Raw genomic sequence first — 26,427 nt, 5'->3', positions numbered from 1 at the left:
CTATCAGACAGGATACACTCAGCTCAGTTACCTTCAGCTGTGCAATATGTCTGCTATTATAGAATGATCAATAAATGCAGATGTATTGGGGATATATTTCCATATGGTATTCCAGATGTGGAGGCTCTGTTTATGAAAGAATTATTTTAAATTTTAGAGGAAAGGCAAAAAATAAGTATGTATTTCCAACGCTGGATAACTCATTTGATTTTCTTTGGGAAGCAGGATATACATTCTTTGGTGCTTGTTTTTATTTTTAATGGTCAATAAAATGGCATATTTATTGGGACTTAAATCGTCTTTAAAGAGAAACAACTCTGGCAAAAAAAAAAAAAGCATAGTAATCTACTTCTTAATATTGCATAATTGCCATTGCAAAATTATCCCATAAAAATACTCATTATATACAGGGCATTCAAAAAATGCCATTCATTAACTTGGAAATAAAATTATAATTACAATTATAAAGCTTTGAGCTGATTCTGTTAGGAGGTTTGCATGCTAATTGCAGTTTAAGGCTTCTAATTTAATATTAGGTGAAAACGTGATGATCAGCTGAAGGAAAGCACATAAGAGAAGTTTAAGGGTTGGGATGTTAAAAAGTAGTTTTCTTTCTGATGGGCTATCACATTGGATTACAAAGTAATACAGAGAAAAATTCCCGTGCATGAAAATAGGTCTTTATTTAGGTCAGGGGTTTAGGGGGATGTCGGTTTCCGTATGCATTCACAGCCAGGGAGCAAATTCAACAGCAGCAACTGCCTAGACTTTTTGAGCGGGGCGCGGGTTGTGGGCTGTGTACCAACAGCCTCGTCAACTGCAGACGGAACTGCAGCATCCCTTCCTGCAGCAGCTCGTCAGCCATTGGCTCGTTGGTGACACGTGACTGATAGAGCCTTTTCTGTGTCTTTTCTCGCCCATCTGTGTGCAGGGCACTGATAGGCCAGGCTGATGCGCAGGCAATTTATCATTTTGATCTCCCACTGAGTCAGGGAGCTCTCCTGTCACCAGTATTGATTTCAGAGGATGGACTAAATTTCCTAGGATTTCCATTAAGAATTAAGAAAAAAGCTCTAAGCACGCAGGGTAGCCAGACAGACATGGATATGAGATGGCACTGTGAAAACTCGCAGGTAGCTTCTTCTATCACAGCCGGTGCTCAGCACAGCTTAGAACTGCAGCATGCAGGGTTTAAGATACCAGAAGCTGAGAACAATAATAATGAAACTAAGAATAAACTCTTTTGGATAAACTAATTTTAATATTTATATTAAAATGTTTCTTCTTGGAATTGCATGTCAAATTTATGCATGCTCTATAGGAAATGTAGAAAGGTTGTTTTAAATTTTTAAATGTCCTTAAACCCTGAGCATGGTTGCTTATACTTTTGTTTGCTGCTTTCTGTGAGCTTCAGAGGTTTTTGAGCATGCTTGTGGCAGAAACAACCGAAAATTGTGTGTGTGTGTGTTTCTATATATGTATATATGTATTAAGTTGGTTCTAGTAAAAGCATGAATAAAAGCTGCTTTCAATACTCGCCAGACTGCTTTATTATTGTTAATGACTTGATAATAATTTTGCCTAAATATGCTTAGATTCTGACCATGCATGCTTTTGCGGCAGAGTGGATTTTCGTTGAGAGGTCATGAAGGTGGAATGTGTGAATTAAATGTATGTTTAATGCAGCAGAAAATGTATTAGTGATTATTAAATCTGATTAATTAATGGAAATATTTCATGATGGTAAGATTTGAGTAACATTTATTTACACTAATTATTTCTGCTTACTGAAAAAATGCATATCTGGGATTAATGAAAATGTTTGTATTTTTGAAATATAAACTGTGATTATTTCAGAGATAGGACGATTTCAATTTTTAAAAATGAATCTGAGATAAGAGAATTAGAAACATTTTTAAATTTTAGCCTAGGAGAGAATTGTGTATTTGAGACATTATGTGCCTGTTCATGTGTGTGAATTCTTTGGCTAATTGTTTGATAGTCTCCTAGCTATCCTTATTCTCCTGAAGAGGAGAAAAGCCTTGGCATTGAACTGTTTCCTAGGCCCATGGGAATTAGAGCCAGCAGAAGCAAGAGTAGGACCAGATGGGATTGGCATGCTTGGCAGGGAGTAGAGACAATAGGTGGGGGCGGAGCAGATGGAGAACAGAAGGGAGTGAATCTCAGGAAAGGGGAGGGAGGAGGGGGAGGGGAGGAGTTGGCTTAATAGTGAAGGAAGCCTGGCCTCCCTTTCCAAAGTAACTTCTGATTGCATCCTCCTTTAATTATGAGAAAGTCATGTCTGTTGTGACAACTATTTTTCATAGATTAGGAAAGAAGTTCCATGAATAGAAGGTACTTTGCCAGATTATAAATGGTGTGTTATTTGTTGTTGTTTGTAATCTTTTCCTCTTTGTCATATTCAGGAGAAGTAGGAACAAAATTTAAATTTAGTTGTCATGTTATATGAGTTTGTAGTATTAAAAATATAAATAAGGCAGTAACTACTAAACTTATTTTCAGATTGTAACAATTCAATCATCAATAAGGCTTATTGACTTTTTCCCTAAGTAAGTTTTCAATTCTGAAAACATAAGGAGCTCATGCTGACTAATCTGTTATTTTACTTCTGACTCATAAATACACATTCATTTCTAGAATAACTTTGAATGTTTTATTTAAGTACTTGTTGATTTTATCATGAAGTCTCAGGGCTTGACCAATGTCTATTTCAAATTCTACAATCAACTTAATGACTCAGCATCAATGAAGCCCAGAAAATTGGTCATAGTCTTTGCCCAGAAGTGTCATAGGATTGAGAAAGCATAAAAAATGAATTTACTTATGAATTCTATTATCTTAATGATTATTTCAAAATCCTAAGGTGAATCCAGACACAATTCCCCAGTCCTAAGTAAAACTGAATTTTACCAAGTTAACGCAGTCAAAATGTGCCCGTGAAAAACAGCTTTTAAAAGTTTACGTATACACCTCTTGCATTTGGCTGGTGGACCTTGTGTATGAAGAGAATTTCCATTTTCTGAAAGTTTTGCCATGTTGCATGTCTCTTTTGACTGCTTTTTGAAACTTGGCTTGGCAAGGAATTATTAATGCCCTAAAGTAAATGAAAATCTTTACCTTTAATATCCTGGGATACATTTAAAATAATTTACTCAAATTATATTGATTTTCCTAGAGTTAACAAATGAAGCCAATTTCTTATACTTTCTCCAGTCCTTTTCCTCCATGCCTTATTTTTCAAAATTAAAAAGAGTCCACTAAGCAGCAAAATTCTCCTCATTGGCAAATTCCCTCTAACATTCTTAGGAAAAAATATTGTCTACAGATAGATCTTTGAATGGATATTTATATTTTGGAGTGTTGACTCGTGTTCATTAAGCAAGATAACCCAGTGTTAAAGAATAAATATTTTCAATTACTTTGTCCAATCAAGGTGGCCTAATAGGCTGAGAAGGGCTTCCTCATGTGGTTCAGTGGTAAAGAATCCACCTGCCAATGTAGGAGAGATGGGTTCGATCCCTGGGTCAGAAGATTCCCTGGAGAAGGAAATGGCAACCCACTCCTGTATCTTGCCTGGAAATCCCATGGACAGAGGAGCCTAGTGGGCTATAGTCCATGGGGTCGCAAAGAGTCAAAAAAAGGCTTAACAACTGAATAGCATCAGGAATAGGCCGACAGGCCCATTCTCTTTCTGTGGAATAAAACTAGAAGAGCCCTAAAGTGGTATTAAATGTTTGGTCACAATAGCATTTGGGCTCAACTGCCAAGCAAATTTCTCACCAAGACATTAACCAGGAAATGCTTACATAGTTACAAAGTAATTAGTGATGTAGCATTGCATATTAAGGATGTTTTGGGTAGTTATGATGAAATGTTACTGTCCGCATGCCTTCCATATGCTCCTTTAATTTACAGAATGTGATCACCCCACAGCATCTGGGTGCATTTATAAACTACAAGAGCAATCAATTAACTATATGATCGATGCAGTAGGCAGAATGCTAATTGGTGGGAGAAGCCCTTTTTCAAATGGGAAAATAATGCATGTAGCCAAGGACTTTCAGTCTTTGTCTATATTAAATTTAAATGTTTCAAGAACTAAGTTTATACTCTGCCCATTTGGAAAATAACACATTTGAAACAAGATTTTGCCTTGTCAAAATAGGTGGTCTTAATTCCAGTGCTATGAGCACCAGCGTAATTCATAGGTGAACAGAGTTAGTGAACAGTTAATTATACTTAGACCCAAGTGGTATCTTTTATTCAGTCTTATTTTTTACTTTCCATTTCCTATACTCTTAGTTCTTTTTTCCTCTGCTGTTTTAACTGTCATTTTTGGACTCAAATGCCATTTGTTCCAGACCTCTATTACTAAACAGAAATAATAAACTATATATAAATTCAGCAGAATATAATGACCCCAAGTTCTGCTTGTGCCTTTTTGTGTATATTTAGTCTTTGAATGTTACTGATTTCTACTAAGGTTACCACATTGACCCAGAAAGATAGATTTTACTTTCTGCCATCTTATTTACATTTAGTTGATTGTTGATACTTGACTCTCCTGAAGGCTCCCTTCCCTCATTACTGTAACACAGAGAATGGAGCCAAGCACATTATCAAGTAGATAGGCAATTTCCAGTATACAGAATAATTGGGGAAAGCCACACGCAGATAAAAAACTCATGGGCATCTCTAGTGTCTCATAGAAAATTAAGACAGCTTGAGTCCAAACTAAATAATAACCATGAAAAAGCAAAAATATATAAAAGAGCTTTGCTAGTTTTGTAGTTCTGTGTCATGAAGTATGTGTGATTACCGCTACACACTTTCTTTCCATTTGACCCTCAAATTTTTACCCTCATTTGAATTCACTTGATTATACAGTGGAAACTATCTGAGAACTACCCTTCACCAAAAAGATCAAAACCAGTTATATATTTTTATTTTCATTGTTGTGGGAAAAAAAAATATATATATATATATAGAGAGAGAGAGAGACTGCAGATTAAGCCACAAATTGTTTTCCTGATAACAAAACAAGGCTCAGAAAGTTTTCTTACTATTTTCCCATGAATAAATGTAAAAGGCTTTATTACCTTAAGTATTCCTTACTTTAAAAGACAAAAACTGCATGTAATGGTGGGAATGACTTGGATATTATTTAGGGAACCAAAAGCAATCAATCCTCGGAAGTCATCCTTCTTGAAGTCTGTGTGCTATCATGTCTGTTTTCATGATTTTTTATTTAAGCATAACGGGACCACAGTCTTGACTCTAAGCATATTTCAGACCAAATTATAATTACAGAACCTCACACTCTAGATCTACTGGTAAATTCATAGGTGGCATGGGACGGTTGTTTAGGTCTGTGGACAAACGTCTTCACTTGTCCAACCTCTTCACATATTTCAAATTAAAAACTCTACTACAGCTTCAAGGGCTTCCCTGATAGCTCAATTGGTAAAGAATCCACCTGCAATGCAGGAGACCCTGCTTCAACTCCTGGGTGGGGAAGATCTGTTGGAGAAAGGATAGGCTACCCACTCCAGTATTCTTAGGCTTCCCTTGTGGCTCAGCTGGTAAAGAATCCGCCTACGATGCAGGAGACCTGGGTTTGATCCCTGGATTGGGAAGATTCCCTGGAGAAGGAAAAGTCTACCCACTCCAGTATCCTGGCCTGGAGAATTCAATGGGTGTATAGTTCATGCGGTCACAAAGTGTCAGACACAACTGAGTGACTTTCACTTTCACTACAGCTTCAAAGACAATGCTGTCCCAGTCAGTCATCCAGGGAAAGGATTTTTCTTATAATGAAAAGCTATTATATATACAAAATATATAATACTGTGTATATATAATAAAGGATGTATATGACTAAGACTACCTTTATGACTTCTGAACACTACTATTTTATTGTGAAATCCAAAATTGTACATAGAATTTTGATGTGTTTTGAAGCTCCTTATTTTGGAGTCATAGAGGTATAGCCCCAGGAATCAATTCTCAGTGACCCAGGTGTGGACAACCTACATAATGAATTATATTGCATGACTAGATGTGTTTTCTAGACCACTTAACCTCCCTTGGGCTGAAAAATCATTGTTTTCAGTCATGTGCTGTGACTTCTTTCAATTAGCTCATTTAGATTTGAGTGGATCGCCTATCCACTGGGTTTGTAGTAGGACTACAATATTTTCAGAGTTGAATGTAGTGTATGTATGTGTCTGCTTTAAAACACTGCTAAATATTTAGCTGATACATAATAGGTTTCTCTGAAGGAGATCAGCCCTGGGATTTCTTTGGAAGGACTGATGCTAAAGCTGAAACTCCACTACTTTGGCCACCTCATGCGAAGAGTTGACTCATTGGAAAAGACTCTGATGCTGGGAGGGATTGGGGGCAGGAGGAGAAGGGGACGACAGAGGATGAGATGGCTGGATGGCATCACTCACTTGATGGACGTGAGTCTGGGTGAACTCCGGGAGTTGGTGATGGACAGGGGGGCCTGGCGTGCTGTGATTCATGGGGTCGCAAAGAGTCGGACAGGACTGAGCAACTGAACTGAACTGAACTAATAGGTTTCAAGAAGACATATGAAAAACTAGAAATTTGGGGGTAATAAGCTACTCTTGGGTTTGCCTAGAGTTTTCTTATGCCTTCAAGAAGTATACCATCTCTTTCCACAATGCTTAAATTTATAATTTATAAGCAGTTACTAAGCACTACTTCAGTGTGTTTTTGTTCATTTAGTAGTTAAGATGTGAAAAAATATCTACTGATTGAGCTATACTAGAACTCCCTGGTGGCTCAAATGGTAAAGAATCCACCTGCAATGCGGGACACCTGAATTCCATCCCTGTGTTGGGAAGATCCCCTGGAGAAGGGAACAGCTACCCACTCCAGTGTTCTGGCCTAGAAAATTCCATGAACAGAGGAGCCTGGTAGGCTACAGTCCATGGGGTCGCAAAGAGTCAGACATTCACTTCACTTCACTTCCTACCAGAGCTCTGCTTAACTTCGATGGTGACTTCAAAGGAAAGTAAGATACTTCCTAACTTGAAAGTCCAGCTGAAGAGAAAAGACAAACACATATAAAACTAGAGGAGTACTGAAGGCTGAACAGTTTTACCCTATCATCTCAAATAGTGAACACACTTTTGCTGAGCATCTATTACACACTTCATGGTGGTTTGAAGAAAGGAGTGTTCCCTATGAGCTAAGTAGATGCACTGATGTTTTTCTGCTGCGTCTTCTCTGAATTTGTTTGAGCAGCCTGAGTTAGCCAGTCATAAAAGGTAACACTTAATCAAGTCTAATTCAGTGGGCTACACATCCTGTAATACCAGTACCAGCCTCTGAAGTGGTGTTTAGGGCACTGAGGGTGTTGGAGTATGAAGCAAGATCCCAAGTAGCTTGTCTCAAAATCAGTCAAGGTGACTGTTTCCTGTTCTACATCTTCTCAGGATAGCATATTGATTTCTTAAAAGCCAGTTTTCATGTTTTATGAATAATAAAAGTAATATAAAAAGTGTACAAATTTTTAGTTAAAAATCACCTGCATATATAGTATGTCTGTTTTTCTTAATTTGTTAAAATTATGCATTGCTGCTAAAAGTTTTCCTTTAAAAAATAAGAAATTGATTTCCTTTTACTGGTGGGATGACTTAAAATATTGAGTCATTTTTCCAATAGTAATTAGACACTTCAGATTAAGTATAACTATCTCAGGCCGCTAGGGTATAAATGAGTGTAACTGTAAGTTACTCCAGTAATAATTTTCAGTATGCCTAATTCTACTTCTTTGACTCTATTTTCTTTTTGAAGGGCCCCCACCAAAAGAAAATAGAACGTGGGTGAGAATAGGCAGGAAGCAAAGGTCTGGCATAGATTGGAGCAATTTTGAATAAGTGGTAATTATGTAGTCTACTCTGTTACTGAGTTACTATCAATATTATCACTTTCTCAGTAAGTAGTTTAAAATATAATGAATAATTAATGGGAAACTTGATGAACCATTCATTAGAACTGACTGAAATAATAACCTTAGGTATAAAATATCAAAATGAATAGTTTTGATTATTTTTCAAAATCTCAAGCTAGAGCCAGTAAGCTCAGGTGACTGGAGTCATGCAACAAAAGTTTCTAAGATTCCTGTCTTCCTAGCTGTTCAAATAGCCTGATACTTGACTTTAGTTGCAATAAATGTGGTCATTTTAAACAGGAGATTGCTGATGCAATAACAAAATAAACACTGACTTTAACCTCTCTTTCTGCCTTAACAATTCCCTAAATGATGCATCAACCCTTTGTACTTCTTTAGGAAGAGGGTTGAAGGTTTAAAATGATGAGATGAAGTAAAAATGTATATGCTCAGTTTATTTGAAAGTCTATAGTGAAAGATCATTTCTAAGGATGTCATTCAAATTAGGATAATATATATTTTGTGTCTGTAAATACTGCAAAAGTAAAGAATTCATAGGTTACTTTTTTATGGTTGTAATTGTATTCTTTTCCTTTATGAATGCATCTGTATCTGTTTTCAAAGATAAATATTTTATAATTATCAGTTTTACCAACTTATATATAAGTTGATCAGATCAATATGATTCTTTTATATTTTAGTTTTGAAATAAATTATTTAATTTGCAGTGATTTAAATTTATAGAAATGGTATAATAATATTTAAAGAGAGGTCACTCTTCATCCAGCTTCCCCAAACATTAGCGTCTTACGTAAGCTTTGTACCTCTGTCAATGCTGAGGAATTAACATTCAGTATGCCCTTTGAGAAATGGTTTCTTTTTTAGAATTTTTGTGTCATATATGCCACTGAGTGGCATCAAATGACTTTTGGAAAATTTGACATCATTTGGTTTTATTTCCACAAATACCTAAGAGATTTCTTCCCACTGGGCTATCCAGAATTTCTGCTAAGAAACATTCAGTCAAATATTTTAGGAGGAAAACAATTTTTTTTCTTCCCACCCTTATCAGTGTCAGTTTTATTTTGAAGTTGGTCACAGACTCTCTTTTTCTTTCTCGGTTTCCTTGAGAAATTTTAGCATTCTCAGCAAAGAGCAGTCTCCTGAATTCTAGACCTATTCTTACAGCTGCCTCTGGCTTCCCTGGTGACTCAGATGGTGAAGAATCCACCTGCAATGCCGGAGACCCAGATTTGACCCCTGGGTGGAGAAGCTCCCCTGGACAAGGGAATGGCGGCCCACTCCAGTGTTCTTGCCTGGAGAATTCCATGGATAGAGGAGCATGGGGGACTAAAATGCATGAGGTCGCAGAGTTGGACACGAATGAAGCAACTTAGCAGCAGCAGCAAGCTAACTAAAGTGAAGTCGCTCAATCATGTCTGACTCTTTGCGACCCCATGGGCTGTAGCCTACCAGACTCCTCCATCCATGGGATTTTCCAGGCAAGAGTACTGGAGTGGGTTGCAATTGCCTTCTCCAGGGGATCTTCCTGACCCAGGGATTGAACCCAGTGTCCTGCATTGTAGGCAGACGCTTTACCATCTGAGCCACCAGACTGCCCCAGTTCACCTCAAATTCAACATGTCCCTTGGTGAATAGGTTATTTTTTGGAGTTTATACAATTTTAAAGCATTTTACTTTAATAGGTTTATGTAAAGACATTACACTAGAGAAAGTTTTACTGCTACTGTGTAGTGAAAAACTATTTAAAATCTGATACTTGATTTCCCCATTTGTGAGATGAGGGCTTTGTAACTCTAATACTTTATGATTTTAGAGTGTGAATAATTGTGAATTTCATTTAATAGAAAAGCTTTTTAAAGAAAAGTGGTTTTAAAGTATAGACTGCTTTTCATTTTGTTGAGTCATCTCCCCTGAATTTTTAGATGAATCTGCATCTGGAGTTTTCTTATGAAATGTTCATTTTGAAACTAGTGGGAGAATAATTCCAGCGATGGCTAGCATTAATTAGAGGGAAATCTCCTTTTTTATTTCCATAGTGAAGAATCTAGAGGCTTCTTAGCACTCTGTGTGCAAGGCCTGTAAATTTCAGATAATTATTGGTTTGGAATCCTTAAAACTAACAATAGGAAATGCTATAGAAGGAACAACATCTTTTCGTTTTGACATCATCTTGACAAATGAGGGAAATTTTTGCAGTATGTGCATCACAAAAATAAGCAATTCTGTGAAAACAAGGGAAAAGTGGCTTGTACTGCCTGTTTTCTCCTTGTGTTCCAAAACTTTCACCTTTGCAAAGAGATCTTGAAATTATTTCAGATCTATTTTTCATACTTTGAATACCAAAAGAGCTAAATTATTCATTGTAAGTGAAAATATTTATTACCATGTGTCAAGAAACTCTGATTCCCTTTCTGGTATTCCTAGTAAGAACCCTGTGGTATAAAATTATGGGCTGAATCTGCTAAATAATTACCCACATGAATGCTGTACCTACCATGTGTATTTTTAGGCTTTATATCAATAAATGTTTCATAAAGTGCTGTATACACTGGACTAAAATTCCTTCGTCCCCAAATCAGTTTTAAATTCTTCTCTAAGAGAACAAGGTACAATGAGGCTTCTAATGAAAGTGGTAAAGAGAGAGGTAACATAAGCAATCAACAGCACAGTCTGCAAAAATTCTCATCACCAATAAAGATTTATGAAAAATAAATTTAATCAGTACCAATGACATCCTCAGAGAACAAGACTTTGTAAGCATTTTCCTATAAATGTGGTAAAGAAAGTGGGTCTGTATTGAGAACAAAGGTTAAATGTGTAGGCCAAATAATTTTTATGGGTGTTCATAATTTAGCTATAAAAACTTATATAGTTTGTGAATGTCTATAGCAGTTGGAAATATTTAGCAGGGAAATATTTTTAGACATAGGAAATGATATTAAAACTTTGACACAGTATTAAGACTTAATTTATAGAAGTTATAATGATTTCATTTTTAATTTTTTCTATTTCTTATCAGCATTTAAACCCAGACAGGATTTAATGGATGCTCTGGGAAACCAGCATTTTGTGGTACAAATTGTTATGTGTAGGAGAGACTTAGCTTCTAATGAAATCTCATAATGATAGATTTGACTTCCAGAACACAGTTAGCTTGAAACATTCCAACTGTAAAGCATTACCTGGACCCCACAAAGCTCAGGATGCATTGTGGTGATAGGGAGAGCAAAGAGGGGTAAAGTGTTTGCAGGATGGTTACCCCACACTTCTCACTAGCTTTTTCTGTTATGGACATGTGAAGGCCTGGATCCTGTTACAGCAACTTTGAAACATGTTCACCACCCATGGTCTTCCCTGGAGGCTCAGACAGTAAAAAAAAATCCACCTTCAATGCAGGAAACCTGGGCTTGGTTGGGAAGATCTTCCTGGGTTGGGAAGATCCCCTGGAGAAGGGCATGACTACCCACTCCAGTGTTCTGGCCTGGAGAATTCTGTGGACAGAGGAGCCTGGTGGGCTACAGTTCATGGGGTCACAAAGAGTCAGACACACTGAGTGACTTTCACTTTGACCACTGTTAGTGTCTGTTTTCTTTCTTTCTTTCAATTGGAATATAATCGCTTTACAATGTGTTAGTTTCTGCTGTACAATGAGGTGAATCAGCTATATTATATGTATATATGTATCCCCTTCTTCCTGTACCTCCCTCCCACCTTACCACCCTCCATCTCACCCATTTGGGTGATCACAGAGCACTGAGGTGAGCTTTCTGTTCTCTATAGTAGATTCCCACTGGTGCTGCTGCTGCTAAGTCACTTTAGTCGTGTCCGACTCTGTGCAACCCCATAGACGGCAGCCCACCAGGCTCCCCCGTCCCTGGGATTCTCCAGGCAAGAACACTGGAGTGGGTTGCCATTTCCTTTTCCAATGCATGAAAGTGAAAAGTGAAAGTGAAGTCGTTCAGTCGTGTCTGACTCGTTGCGACCCCATGGACTGCATGTAGCCTTCCAGGCTCCTCCATCCATGGGATTTTCCAGGCAAGAGTACTGGAGTGGGTTGCCATTGCCTTCTCCAACTGCTAGGTATCTCTTTTACACATGGTAGTGTATTTCACTCAATCCTAACCTCCCAATCTGTCCCACCCTCCCCTTCCTGCCATGTTTACTCTCCTGTTCTCTATGCCTGTGTCTCTATTCCTGCCCTGCAAATAGATTCATCTGTAACATTTTTCTAGATTCCACATAAATGTGTTAATATATGACATTTGTTTTTCTGTTTCTGACTTACTTCATCCTGTATAACAGACTTTAAGTCCAGTATCTTTCTTGGCTAATTATTGGGATTGTCAACTTTAAAAAAAAAAAAAAAAGCACAACATGAGAACTGTGAGTTTCACTTTTATTGGGGGATTTACCAAGGACTATAGCCAAGGCACAGCCTCTCAGATAGCTTTGAGAAATTGCTCCAAAGAGGTAGGTCAGTATATATGGTTAGGTGAAGGGATATAGGCATTCAAGCATACATCACAGAAGGTTGCTGCTAGCCATGAGGAGTAGATATTCTCAGTCCATGGTTTTCATGATTTTCTGATTATAGGAAGATGCAAAAATCTGGATTCAGAAGTTTTTCTCCTGGAAATATATACATTTCTGAGGGCCTGTTCTGCTAGTTTTCTCAGAGCACAGAATGCCTTACTCCTGATCTCTGCCCTAAATTATTCTCACAATGTACCCATAGGTCAGCAACTGCAGTGGCTAATGACTCAATTCTTGTAGAACCAGGTAGTGAGTGACATTTCGTAGGTGGCAGGAATAGCTCTTCTACCAATTTAAATTTATAGTAAACGGTAGACTTAACTCTGGGAGAAGTATGCTTGGGTTCTAAAGGATTTTTAGCAGGTAACTCACCTTTCTTTGCCTTTTTTAGTTAAGATGACTGAGAAATGCCTCTGTGTTTTACCTTGTATCGTTTGGTGAAAGATGTTCAAGGACAGGAAAATCTTCTAGGCACCTTTTCTGTTCTGTGCCTTAAGCTCTGGTGTTTAAGAGAAGTGAAATCTTTGCTGCCACAAGAGAGCTAAAGACACAAGCTAAAGACACACTTTAGTTGGCTAGTCCTGGAGTAGAGGTTATTTGATGGATTAGTTTACTTTGACTTGTAAATTTCATAATTCTTCATTTCTTCCAAATCTTTTTCTGGAATTTTGAAACCCAAGACCTATTTTATATCTCACTGCTGAGACATTAGACCTACTTTCTAAGTCTGAAATACCTCTGTTATTGGTCTTATCTGTAAAATGAACTGAGATTCCTCTGTGCTGTGCTTGGTCATATACGACTCTTTGTGACCCCATGGACTATAGCCCGCCAGGCTTCTCTGTCCCTGGGGATACTCCAGGCAAGAATACTGGAGGCGGTTGCCATGCCCTCCTCCAGAGGATCTTCCCAACCCAGGTCTCCCACGCTGCAGGCAGATTCTCTACCAGCTGAGCTACCAGGGAAGCTCCGAGATTCCCTTACCACCCTGAAACATACATGAGGGAAGCGTTTTCTTACCTTTCCCCTTTCCTTCTGCTCACTCTTTTCTTTATAGTTTCCTGCTTGCTTTGCCTCTTTTCACCTACTTTACCTCTTACAGAAGTCAGCTATGGGCATCCATTTTGCTTTCTTTTGCCCCATTTGTGAAACTTAAGAATCAAACTTTGTCCAACATATAGGTTCAAAATTGCTAAGACAATGGCCATTATTTTTAGCTCTCATGAAGGTCAGAAGAATCCACTGGATTTTGTGACATTGAAAGGAGATGTATTGAGCACAGCCTAATTTTTAGATGAATAGGATTCCACAGGGTTTTAGGAATAGATAGCAAGATTACTCATCATAGGAGAAGCTTATTAAATGGAAACTGTAGAATCCTCAGCATATAAATATTAGAAATTCAATTTTTAGTAACTCTCTGATACTTCCTTTAGAATTGTGTTTGTTTTATTCTGTTTCTATTTTGTTTTAATTTTCTCTTAAGTGAAAGACATGTTGTTGAAATTTTTAATTATTTGGTGTCTTAATCCTTAGGGTACAGTATTCAAGAATAAATAACAGAAGGGTTGGCAAAAATGGTGCCACTAGTAACAGCCTGTTATGTGACAATTTCCTTATTCACATCAGTGTGAAATAGTCAATATTCTAGCTACTTTTAATATCTATTGATTTATTTGGCTGTGCTGCTGCTGCTAAGTCAGTTCAGTTATGTCTGACTCTGTGTGACCCCATGGATGGCAGCCCACCAGGCTCCGCCGTCCCTGGGATTCTCCAGGCAAGAACACTGGAGTGGGTTGCCATTTCCTTCTCCAATGCATGAAAGTGAAAAGTGAAAGTGAAGTTGCTCAGTCGTGTCCGACCCTCAGCGACCCCATGGACAGCAGCCTTCCAGGCTTCTCCATCCATGGGATTTTCCAGGCAAGAGTATTTGGCTGTACCAGATCTTGGTTGTAGCATGCAGGATCTTTTAGCTGTGGCATATGGGATCTGGGGCCTCCCTGATAGCTCAATCAGTAAAGAATCCACCTGCAATGCAGGAGAGCCCAGTTTGATTCCTGGGCCAGGAAGATCCACTGGAGAAGGAATAGGCTACCCACTCCAGTATTCTTGGGCTTCCCTTGTGGCTCAGCTGGTTAAGAATACAGCTGCAATGTGGGAGACCTGGGTTCGATCCCTGGGTTGAGAAGATCCCACAGAGAAGGGAAAGGCCACCCACTTCAGTATTCTGACCTAGAGAATTCCATGGATTGTATAGTCCACAGGGTCACAGAGATAGGACACCACTGAGAGACTTTCACTTCATGGGATCTGGTTCCCTGACCAGGCATCAAAGCCAGACCCCTGCATTGGGAACATGCAATCTAAGCCATTGGACCAGCAGGCAAGTTCCACTAACCAGCTTGAAACCACTAGTTGTTGTAGGTAAAAACTTGTCACATTTAGCTGAAAGGTGGATTATTTGGAACCAATGAATTTCACTTTATTGAAAGCAGTAGGCCCTATATGGACATGAACTTGGGCAAACTCCAGGAGATGGTGAGGGACAGGGAAGCCTGGCATGCTACAGTCCACAGGGTCACAGAGTTGGATACAACTCGGCAACTGAAAAACAAGAACAGGCCCTGTGTGTTGGCATTTATCTTTGATGGTCAACAAGACATTTCATGAAATCAGATTATTATATTTATGTATGCATGCATGTATTATATATTTTTAAAGCATTTTTGAAATAGTTATAGATTCACAGATAGTTGCAAAGAAAGATACAGGAGGTTCCCTACACCCTTTATCCAGTTTCCCCCCATGTTACATCTTATATTACTATAGTCCAATAACAAAACCAGAATGTAAATCATGGAACTTATTCAGATTTCACCAGATATACCTGCATTTGTGTGTGTGTGCATGTGGGTCTATAAAGTTCTATGCAGTTTTATCACATGTGTAACTTATAACCACCACCAAAATCAAGAGACTTATCTGTACCAGAAGGTTCTCTTGTGTTACCCTTGATTGTTGCACTTTAAAGGGACCTGAGGAGTCATCTGCACTAACCTACTTACTGGCATGGAGGGTGATTTGTGTCAGGTCAGTGGGTTAGATAACGATTGACCTCAGAAAGTGGTGCCCTATCCCAGACTAGTTTCAGGCATCCCATCTTACAATCTCAATTTTATAAAGTAGGCAGTTGTTCTACAAGTTGGAAGATAAAAGAATTAAAGCAAACACAAATTTCAAAGCAATTGTGTTTATCACAATTCTGGATTTAAAAAAGAATTCTATTACTGGCTGCATAATGGGTTAAGGGGACATTAACTGTCAATGTAAGCCTTAGACTGATACTTCAGATAAAGCATGTATATGTTGGAGGTAGTCTGTGTTGCTTCACAGGGACTCAACATGGTTCTAAGAAGGAGAAGATAGTAAAGGATCCCCAGAGATTTAGCTACAGATTATATAGCCTGTACTCTCCACCCAAAGAACTGAATGTCTGTTCTCTTCTGTTCATACACAAATGCACCAGATAATTTAAGAATTCTTTTCACTTTCCAGCTTGCCATTTAACTTTGTTACCTCTTATACAGCTATTGTGTTGAGACTCGGGGGATTTGGGGTTTTAGGGTAGTCACAGCATGTGATTTAACCCACTTACCTGTTCCATATCCACTTTGGAACCATTTTAGATGCTACTCACTTAAGGAATAAATCTGGTTATAGAAGAGTAGAGCATAAGTCACATGGAAAGAGTGGAGGATCAAAGACTTTATACTATATCAGCATCAGAGAAATTAGAGATGTAAAAGACTCATTAGCGGATTTGCCCTATTTCCATGGAAATTGCAGTGAACATTTTTCAAAGACCTAATCTATTTTTGTTTAAAATAAATGGAACTCAATGTAGATTCTTGTTAGAACTTGAAACTGCTGATTGTTGTGTTTTCTGGGTTGTTTTTCTTTTTAGATCTACTTGACAGTTTGCATAGCTAATTATCGTGTTCTCATTTGTTTAATTCCAGCACTGCTGTAGGCTTTTTAGAAGGGGGGAGAGGAGGGAAGCACTACCATAGTTTCACAGTGTATCAAGGAGCTGTTAGATCGAGAAGTGTGAACGACAGAGAGAGAGAGAGTGTGTGTGTGTGTGTTACTGAGTCCAAACTCACTCTACTTGCTGCACACTTGACCAATAAATCCAAGAAACAAGGTATTGAGGCAAGGAATGACTTCATTCAAAAGCCAGCTGACTGAGATGGCAGACCAATATCTCAAAGTAACAAAGTTGTTGGGGTCTGCATGCCAATTTCTTTTATAGAGTCAGAGAGAAGCGATTAGAAACTAGAGTCCAAAGGCAGAATAGAGAGGAAGAGGCAGTGGGGAAATAAAGAGAAAGGGTCCTCGGTCTTGCATAACATCTCCAGGAATGGTCAGCCTTTGGAAGGGGTGTGTTAATCTCTTCTTTTTATTGTAGCTATTCATGGGTGGGCAGGGTCAGATTCTCTCTTAGAGGTGAACAAAGGCACTTTAGTTTACAGTCAGGCAGACGGGCAGAGTCCTCTGATGCAGGCTCTGATGTATGATTCTAATAACAAAAGCAACGGAAAGCAAGTCTAAGAGTTTCCAACTTGGAGTCAAATAGGCTTCTTCTCTGCAACATGTGTGTGTGTGTTTTGGAAGATGGGTCAAAGTAAAGTAGTGAAGTGAATTTTAAATAACTGCCAGACTCTGGTAGCTAATAACATTTTTGTGAAGGTTTTGTGACTAACCAAATGTAAGTCCTTTGTGGTCTTATTTTATGTAGGGCACTTTGTATCCTGATGGATCCTTTGCAACAAAAGTTTTTGCTAGGAAATCTAAACACTATATACTCTTAGAAATCCATTTCCGCTCCCCCTACCCCTCGCCGTGACTAAATCTTTTTATTATTGGCTTAATTTTCATAGTACCATTTTAGATGGAAAAAGTCTTGTAATTTGAAGAGAATTTGTTAAGAATTATTTCTTAAATCAGTAACATTAAAACTTTCCAATGTTAGTGTTCTGTAGATGCCGTTTATGGCAGGAAAATGTTTTTGTCAAGAATTGCTGCTTTTATTACCAATGAATCATGAGTTCTTTGTGAAGGTTTTGGAATTCAGAAGCATCAGATGAAACATATAAGAGCAATTAAGATCCTGATAGTTGAAATAAGATGCATTTACTTCTTTTGTATGCTTTTTTGCTTTTGGTAGTGGTAGTGTTGCTTGGGGGTGGAGGGCATTTGACAGTGACTCGAATTACACACTTTAATCTTCTTTCCAGCATTATAGGATGGGACCTTTTTAAAAAGCAATTCCTCCACATTTCACTAGAATGGAAATTTGCTTTAACTGAACATCCCTAAATAATTATCATGCTTCTTATAGGGATACATCCATTTTGAAGAAGAAATTAATGTGAAATTCAGTAGAATAATTTTAAAGCTATTTCATCTTGGGAGTGCACCTCTTGGTAACAATGGCATAAATGATACTGTTGAATTTATGTATACAGCTTTACTTAAAGCAGCCGAACTGAGGAGACTGGCTAGTTAAGAGTAGGTAATAAATAACTAGATCTCCACACTTGCATAAATAGCTGGATAGATACAAAGATAGATAAATAGATATATAGACAGAATTTTCGTGATTTCTGGTTGCTATAAGCAACAGAGACAGTTATTTCTAAACCTTTCAGGACCCAATGAATGGCAAACATTGTTTGCCTAGTGATTTGAACCTCCATATATGAACTCGGTTGAATGCTTGAGAGTTAAGATGGAACTCATACACAATCTTGCAAGCCATCACCATGGCAACATACTTAAAATTTCAAGGTCTATCTCCCTTGAGTTTGCACCTGCAGTTAGCTTATTGTGAAACAAAAAGGCTTTCCAACTTGAAAATACTTTGGAATGGTTGGAAGTATGTTTTTAAATAAAGTGGAGTTTAAAAGTTGAAAAGCAAAATAGAAATTCAGGGAGAAAGTACAATTGCATTCTTCATGCAATATTTAACTATTTTCTCCTCCTACTTCACAATATTATTCTAGGCAAGGGCAAAGGTGGATAGTCAACCTATTGTGGTTGTTAGGATGTTGGGGTATTACCCTCTCAAATGACAAATGTGCTGCCTCCTGGTAGGCTAGTGCAGTGTTAGTCACTCAGTCACGTCTGATTCTTTGTGACCGCATAGACTGTAGCCACCAGGCTCCTCTGTCCATGAAATTCTCCAAGCAAGAATACTGGAGTTGGGAACCGTTCCCTTCTCCATGAAATTTTTCCAACCCAGGGATCAAACCTGGGTCTCCTGCATTGCAGACAGATTCTTTACTGTCTAAGCCACCAGGTATACTTCAAACATACCTGCATGCCTTATGTAATAACATAGGTGAGAAGAGATAAGATTTATTTACTGTTTATTATGCCCCATATTGACAAAAAATTAATGTCAAAAAAGATTTTAAAAAATACATAGAGAATTTTATTTGTGCCAAATTTGAGGATTATAACCACAGAAAGGCATTTCAGAAAGTTCTCAGTACTGTTCTGTTGGTTAGAAATCAAGGCACAGTTATGTAAGTTTTTTGAGACAGAGATCTGTACATCAAATGACATATTAATGACTGTTTACATAATCCGTATCTAAGTGGCATTGAGGTAGGTCATCTGACCCATTAGAAGATCAAGAAGAAATGCTATTGTTTAAGGAGATCAAGAAGAAATGCTATTGTTTAAGGAGTTGCCTTGTTGAGGCTAAGAGAATGTTACTCTTTATGGTTGAGAGGATATATTTCCTGATATGGAGGTTTCAGTTCAGTTCAGTCACTCAGTCCTGTCCGACTCTTTGCGACCCCATGAATCACAGCACACCAGGCCTCCTTGTCCATCACCAACTCCCAGAGTTCACCCAAACTCATGTCCATCGAGTTGGTGATACCATCCAGCCATCTCATCCTCTGTCGTCCTCTTCTCCTCCTGCCCCCAATCCCTCCCAGCATCAGGGTCTTTTCCGATGAGTCAACTCTTCACATGAGGTGGCCAAATTATTGGAGTTTCAGCTTCAGCATCAGTCCTTCCAATGAACACCCAGGACTGATCTCCTTTAGGATGGACTGGTTGGATCTCCTTGCAGTCCAAGGGACTCTCAAGAGTCTTCTCCAACACCACAGTTCAAAAGCATCAATTCTTCAGCATTCAGCTTTCTTCACAGTCCAACTCTCACATCCATACATGACCACTGGAAAAACCATAGCCTTGACTAGACGGACCTTTGTTGGCAAAGTAATGTCTCTGCTTTTGAATATGCTATCTAGGTTGGTCATAACTTTGCTTCCAAGGAGTAAGTGTCTTTTAATTTCATGGCTGCAATCACCATCTGTAGTGATTTTGGAGCCCCCAAAAATAAAGTCTGACACTGTTTCCACTGTTTTCCCATCTATTTCCCATGAAGTGATGGGACCAAATGCCATGATCTTAGTTTTCTGAATGTTGAGCTTTCAGCCAACTGTTTCACTCTCCACTTTCACTTTCATCAAGAGGCTTTTTAGTTCTTCTTCACTTTCTGCCATAAGGGTGGTGTCATCTGCATATCTGAGGTTATTGATATTTCTCCCGGCAATCTTGATTCCAGCTTGTGCTTCTTCCAGCCCAGCATTTCTCATGATGTACTCTGCATAGAAGTTAAATAAGCAGAGTGACAATATACAGCCTTGACATACTCCTTTTCCTATTTGGAACCAGTCTATTGTTCAATGTCCAGTTCTAACCGTTGCTTCCTGACCTGTTTGGTCAATGCATAATGCTGATACACAAAGCACAGTTTGGGGAGAGAAGAGGCCAAAGGTCAGAGAAGATTTTTTATTTAAATTTCTCTTGCCTTACCATAAAAGTATAGGTTTTATTTCTCAACCAGCAATAGTGCTAAGTATTTCATTGATCATGATCTTCTTAATTCTTACAACTATATCACCAGGGTTAGTACTGCATTCCTCCCATTTTATAGATGAGAGGTTAAGTGAGTCACCCAAGTTCTAACAACTCTAGATTTAAACTCAGGTCTAACTCCAGTATCCATGCAGAGTCACTGCAAGGCAGTATACTAGCACACCTCAATTTGTTAGGTGAAAGCCTGGATGTGGGAAGCAAGAAAAGTAGCTCCACCAGAGATGATCTCTCTCTCTACCCTAAATGTATTCACTCTGCTGCTGCTGCTAAGTTGCTTCAGTGGTGTCTGACTCTGTGCGACCCCATAGATGGCAGCCCACCAGGCTCCCCTGTCCCTGGGATTCTCCAGGCAAGAACACTGGAGTGGGTTGCCATTTCCTTCTCCAATGCATGAAAGTGGAAAGTGAAAGGGAAGTTGGTCAGTCATGCTCGACCCTTAGCGACCCCATGGACTGCAGCCTACCAGGCTCCTCTGTCCATGGATTTTCCAGGCAAGAGTACTGGAGTGGGGTACCATTGCCTTCTCCGTATTCCCTCTAGGATACACTAAATGAATCACTGACTCTGGATATATAGTTGAACCCTTGCATGTCAGCATCAGATTCCACCTATAAATACAAGCCAGCATACTCCTCCTCCATCTTTCAGCTAGCGAGGTGGTCAAAGATAGTAAAAGGCAACCTCTTCCTTCTTACATTGCACATGCCCCTCCCTGCAAACTCAGGTGAATACCAAGGAGTCTTGGCTTCTATTTGACTAAACCTTAGAGGGGGAAAAAAAAAAAGATTGAGGAGTTTGGAGTCTAGTTCCAATAGAATTTCTTGGGATTAATGACGTAAGAAAAACCATTTTGAGAATTATCACAGTACAAATATTACTGGGTACTTACTCACTTACCAATAAATGCACTGCCTTCAGAAGGAACTTTGCGTTTTGAGGCAACTAAGCCCTGCATATTTTAGGCCATAAACCTTGACTCTGAAGTACCTGGACTTTCTTGTTTGAGGGCTTCTCTGACACTATTTCTAAGATAGTTAGAAAACGTTGATTATCTGATCATCTAGATTTTCATCTCAAAGCAGACATGAAGGAGCAAATTTGAAGACAGAAACAGCATCTTTAAAACCTGAAAGTGATAGACAAAAGAGAAAAACTAGTAAGAGTAGGCATCAGCTGAAACATGGAAGTGTAGTGTGAGGACCTCTGGCGCAGGCCAGTGATACTGTTCTCTTTGGCGTCTGAGGTCCTTACTGTGTTACAGGTAGCACTGACGCTCATAACGGTGTTACCAAGCCATCAAGAAAAGCTTGTCTTTCTGTTTACATGATGACACTTACATGTTTCGAAAGTTCTCATAATGATAAGTGACTTTTTTTTTTGTCAGTAGAAGGCTTAATTCTTGTCCTTAATCAGCAGGCATGCTAGTAATGAGAATGAAGATAAGATTAAGGGATTGCAGAGGTGTGTGGGGGAGGAAAAAGTTCATCCAGGTAGAGAGGCATGATAGCAACTTCCAGGAAACATGTTAGAATTGAAAGGAACTGATTGTAAATGCAAGGCGAGAGAGAGAGAGAGAGAGAGAGAGAGAGAGAGAGAGAGAGAAGGAGAGAGAGATTGAGAGAGAGAGAGGGAGGGAGACAAACTATCCAAAAGAGGACATGGTTAAACATTCAGAGATAGAAGGTTTTACATGTGACCTTTACTTAGCACAACATTTTTAAACAAAGAAACGTGTGTAAACAGTAGTAGATCAGATCAGATCAGTCGCTCAGTCCTGTCCGACTCTTTGCGACCCCATGAATCGCAGCACGCCAGGCCTCCCTGTCCTTCATCAACTCCCGGAGTTCACTGACACTCACGTCCATCAAGTCAGTGATGCCATCCAGCCATCTCATCCTCTGCCGTCCGCTTCTCCTCCTGCCCCCAGTCCCTCCCAGCATCAGTGTCTTTTCCAATGAGTCAACTCTTCACATGAGGTGGCCAAAGTACTGGAGTTTCAGCTTTAGCATCATTCCTTCCAAAGAAATCCCAGGGCTGATCTCCTTCAGAATGGACTGGTTGGATCTCCTTGCAGTCCAAGGGACTCTCAAGAGTGTTCTCCAACATCACAGTTCAAAAGCATCAATTTTTGGCACTCAGCCTTCTTCACAGTCCAACTCTCACATCCATACATGACCACAGGAAAAACCATAGCCTTGACTAGATAGACCTTTGTTGGCAAAGTAATGTCTCTGCTTTTGAATATGCTATCTAGGTTGGTCATAACTTTCCTTCCAAGGAGTAAACGTCTTTTAATTTCATGGCTGCAGTCACCATCTGTAGTGATTTTGGAGCCCAGAAAAATAAAGTCTGACACTGTTTCTACTGTTTCCCCATCTATTTCCCATGAAGTGATGGGACCAGATGCCATGATCTTTGTTTTCTGAATGTTGAGCTTTAAGCCAAGTTTTTCACTCTCCTCTTTCACTTCATCAAGAGGCTTTTTAGTTCCTCTTCACTTTCTGCCATAGGGTGGTGTCATCTGCATGTCTGAGGTTAGTGATATTTCTCCCGGCAATCTTGACTCCAGCTTGTGCTTCCTCCAGCCCAGCGTTTCTCATGATGTACTCTGCATATAAGTTAAATAAGCAGGGTGACAATATACAGCCTTGACGTACTCCTTTTCCTATTTGGAACCAGTCTGTTGTTCCATGCCCAGTTCTAACTGTTGCTTCCTGACCTGCATACAAATTTCTCAAGAGGCAGATCAGGTGGTCTGGTATTCCCATCTCTTTCAGAATTTTCCACAGTTTATTGTGATCCAAGGGGTCATTTATGGCAAAACTAAATAAAATTTGTTGTTTAGTCCCTAAGTTGCATCCAACTCTTTTTGGGACCCCACAGATTGTAGCCTGATGGGCTCCTTCTGTCCATGGGATCCTCCAGGCAAGAATACTGGAGTGAGTAGCCATTTCCTTCTCCAGGGGATCCTCCCGACCCAGGGATGAAACCCATGTCTCCTGAATTGGCTGGCAGGTAATTTACCACTCACTAATGGTGCAGTTATTTGCCACTGCACATCTGACTGTGCCCACTTAGAGTTTCCCTCTCTTTACCCTAAGGGAACTGGAAAAAAATAACTCAAAGAGTTCCCAGACTCTGAAACAGTAGCATTTGACAAATGCTTGGTTACATCATGCAGCTAGGGAGAAGAAAAGAGAAGCCCCTGGGCTTTTCAATACACTGGCAATATTATGATATTTTTTGAGGTGTTTTAAAAAGAGCTCTCAATTCAGTTATGTAATTTACTCTGTTTATAGGAGGTTTAAACACAGATATGTGTTTTTAAGCCAGGAAATTGTACTTAGTTTGTGAAAGGGATGCCTGTGTCTGAAATTTGTAGGAATCCAGGGCTAGGAATCGGAGAAGACAATGGCACCCCACTCCAGTACTCTTGCCTGGAAAATCCAATGGACGGAGGATCCTGGTAGGCTGCAGTCCATGAGGTCACACAGAGTCGGACATGACTGACATGACTTAGCAGCAGCAGGGCTAGGAATAAACTTTCTCTCAATATTAAAGGGAGAACAAAGCAAGAATGTATACAGGGCCTGCTTTACTATTTACGTAGTAAATACTCTCAATAACATCTTCTAAGTGCCAACCCCTGTGCTAAACAGCTTGCCTATCTAGCCCTAGAGAATTTCATCCTCATAAAAATTCTGCAAAACTGGTATAAATAATGTCATTTTTACAGCAAGAAACCTAAAGAAGCTAGATAACTTGCTCAACATCATGTAGCTAATAAGTGGTGGAGTTACAATTTCAGCCTAGTCAATTTAGCTCTGACACTCATGCCGCTTCCATGCTCAAGGGTCAAAGAGAGATTTTCTGCTCATACACCTGAAGTTCTCCAAACAATTCTAGGCAGGGAAATCTGGTTCCATATTATATTCCTCCTTTGCTTAAGCTCTTATTAATCAAAGGTATTCAGTAAATGATTGTGAATGGATGAATGAATTAGTGAATAAGTGAGTGTATGGTAAAATCTATCAAACAATATAAATTTCAAGAGTGCATCCTATGATCACTTATCTGATGGCTGGTCTCAGCCATGTTTATGTGATTTATTTCAGGAAAAAGACGAAAGTTACATTCTGTAGTTGGAATTTGAAGGAAAACATTCTAAAGGCATAGCTTCTTTATAATCTAATGAAAGTATTCACAGGGTAAGACTATTGAAACAGAGTGCAGGGGAGACTGAGTTGGGGAAATATTATATAGGAAAAAAAAAGCAGAATAGCTGTCATTTTTTTTTTTTTTTCACCTTTCTTTAAAGCAGGCTATATCTTATTGCTTTCTCAAAGGAGCGGAGATGCTTCATAAAAGCAGGCAGACCAACTTATTGCAAGACGTTTTTAGCTTTTCTTTCCTTCTAACTTTCAGTCATTTTCTCTTTACAGTTAAAGATAATGTCACTTTTTGCTATTTCTCTACCATAAATCTCCAGCCATGAGGTATAATGTAAAAACCAGTTATAAAGTTTCATTGTCACTTCTAGAGATGGTAGAAGGCAGATAAAATCTTTCAAAAAGTGTGATTTTTGCCACAATTCTCATCTCCCACTCTTAGGAGTTATACTCCTGGAAAATAATCTATACTTTCTCACTCTTATTTTGAGATTTAATGAGCTGTTATAAATAAGCAATTGTGACAAAAATACACTCAGGTATAGTGAGCTTAGAGAGGATGACCATCAGGAAAAGATTATTTCAAATGATTCTACCAATTCAAGTGTCACATATAATATTTCTTCTATTTTTAAAGATGAATTCTTCACTCAACTTCATTCATTCTATTTTCACAATCATAATTATTTTCATCAAGTGCTGATATTGAAATTGCAGGTGGTTAAAGAAGCCAATTTTAGAGTATGATAAGATTTTTTTTCCATCTTTATTGAGGTATAATTAACAAAATTGCTTAAGGTATATGCGTTGATGTTTTGCTATCCATCATTACCATTACAGTCAATGGTGATGACATTTTAAATCTACTCTATTGAACTGTGACAAATGTAATAGGTGTTCAAGGGCTATAATCATAGGAAAAAAATCCTGTCCCACAGAAATATATGAAATAAGATGAAACATATAGCTAGGCAGTTCAAAAACTTTTAGATTTAAAAACAAGTTGGAAAGGCACATACCTCTACTGTTCTAATGCACTAAGAAGGTATTGTTCAGTGTCTTATAAAAGTTAATCCTCATATTTTTAATGCATCTAAGGAACGTGACCAAGGGCAACATCACAACTATAAACACTGATACAACCACCACAATAAGAAGCATTGTCATGCAAGTATCGCACTTAGAATGAGTCTCTTTTTTCTTCTCCCCTCAGCTCCCCTCCCTATTTCTTCTCCTTCTGTCTCTGTTTCTCTGTCTCTCCTTTAATTAGCAGTATTGCTAAGTGATCTCTCTTTCTTACTTTCTGTTCATTTATTTGCTCTAGACATAATAGGGCATGAGTCAGAGTCAACTCAATTGTCACAATCTTCTAAGTCCCAGAAAAGTGAATGAGAAGGAGAGTTTCAAGGGAACTCCGATAGCCCTGCATCTGTACAGTAACTCCCTCAAAGCTCTGACCTGGAGAAGAAGAGATGACAGAACGAGATGTGTACTGGCACTGCCCATCTTGTAGGTTACCAGTGAGATTGAAGCATGTGTACTCAGCAAGCGGTGCTGAAGTAAATGACATCCCTATATAAAAGGGATCTTCCCAAGAATTAGCAGCCTTTATATGAAGGGCCATTTGGAGTGAGAGATACAGATCTTATTCGAATAACTGAGGGGACAAAAGGATTTTGTGACATGAAAATGAAATATATTCAGTTAAGTGGATATTTGGCTGCCTTCCTTAAGCACTCCTCAGAACAGTTCTTCATATTGTCATGTGAGGAAAAAAAATAATTCTGTATTAGTTGT

General features: G+C 38.8%; 1 protein-coding gene across 31 annotated transcripts in view; it reads left to right on the top strand.

The window, feature by feature from the left end:
- The window catches only part of NRXN1 (neurexin 1), a 1,214,076-nt gene that overhangs the window by 1,145,285 nt on the left and 42,364 nt on the right, over positions 1-26,427 (top strand). Inside the window, exon 1 of one of the 31 annotated variants that reach the window (XM_027555260.1) lies at positions 960-1,133. The exons of the other annotated variants lie outside the window; for them this stretch is intronic. Within the exon in view, the coding sequence (XP_027411061.1) occupies positions 1,101-1,133 (33 nt within the window). The 5' untranslated portion in view covers positions 960-1,100. Of the gene's footprint in view, positions 1-959; positions 1,134-26,427 lie in introns of those variants that run through there. 31 annotated transcript variants of the gene reach the window in all.

The sequence above is a fragment of the Bos indicus x Bos taurus genome, chromosome 11 (genome assembly GCF_003369695.1).
Source record: "Bos indicus x Bos taurus breed Angus x Brahman F1 hybrid chromosome 11, Bos_hybrid_MaternalHap_v2.0, whole genome shotgun sequence".
Taxonomy (NCBI): Eukaryota; Metazoa; Chordata; class Mammalia; order Artiodactyla; family Bovidae; genus Bos; species Bos indicus x Bos taurus.
This window is presented reverse-complemented; position numbering and strand designations above follow the sequence as displayed.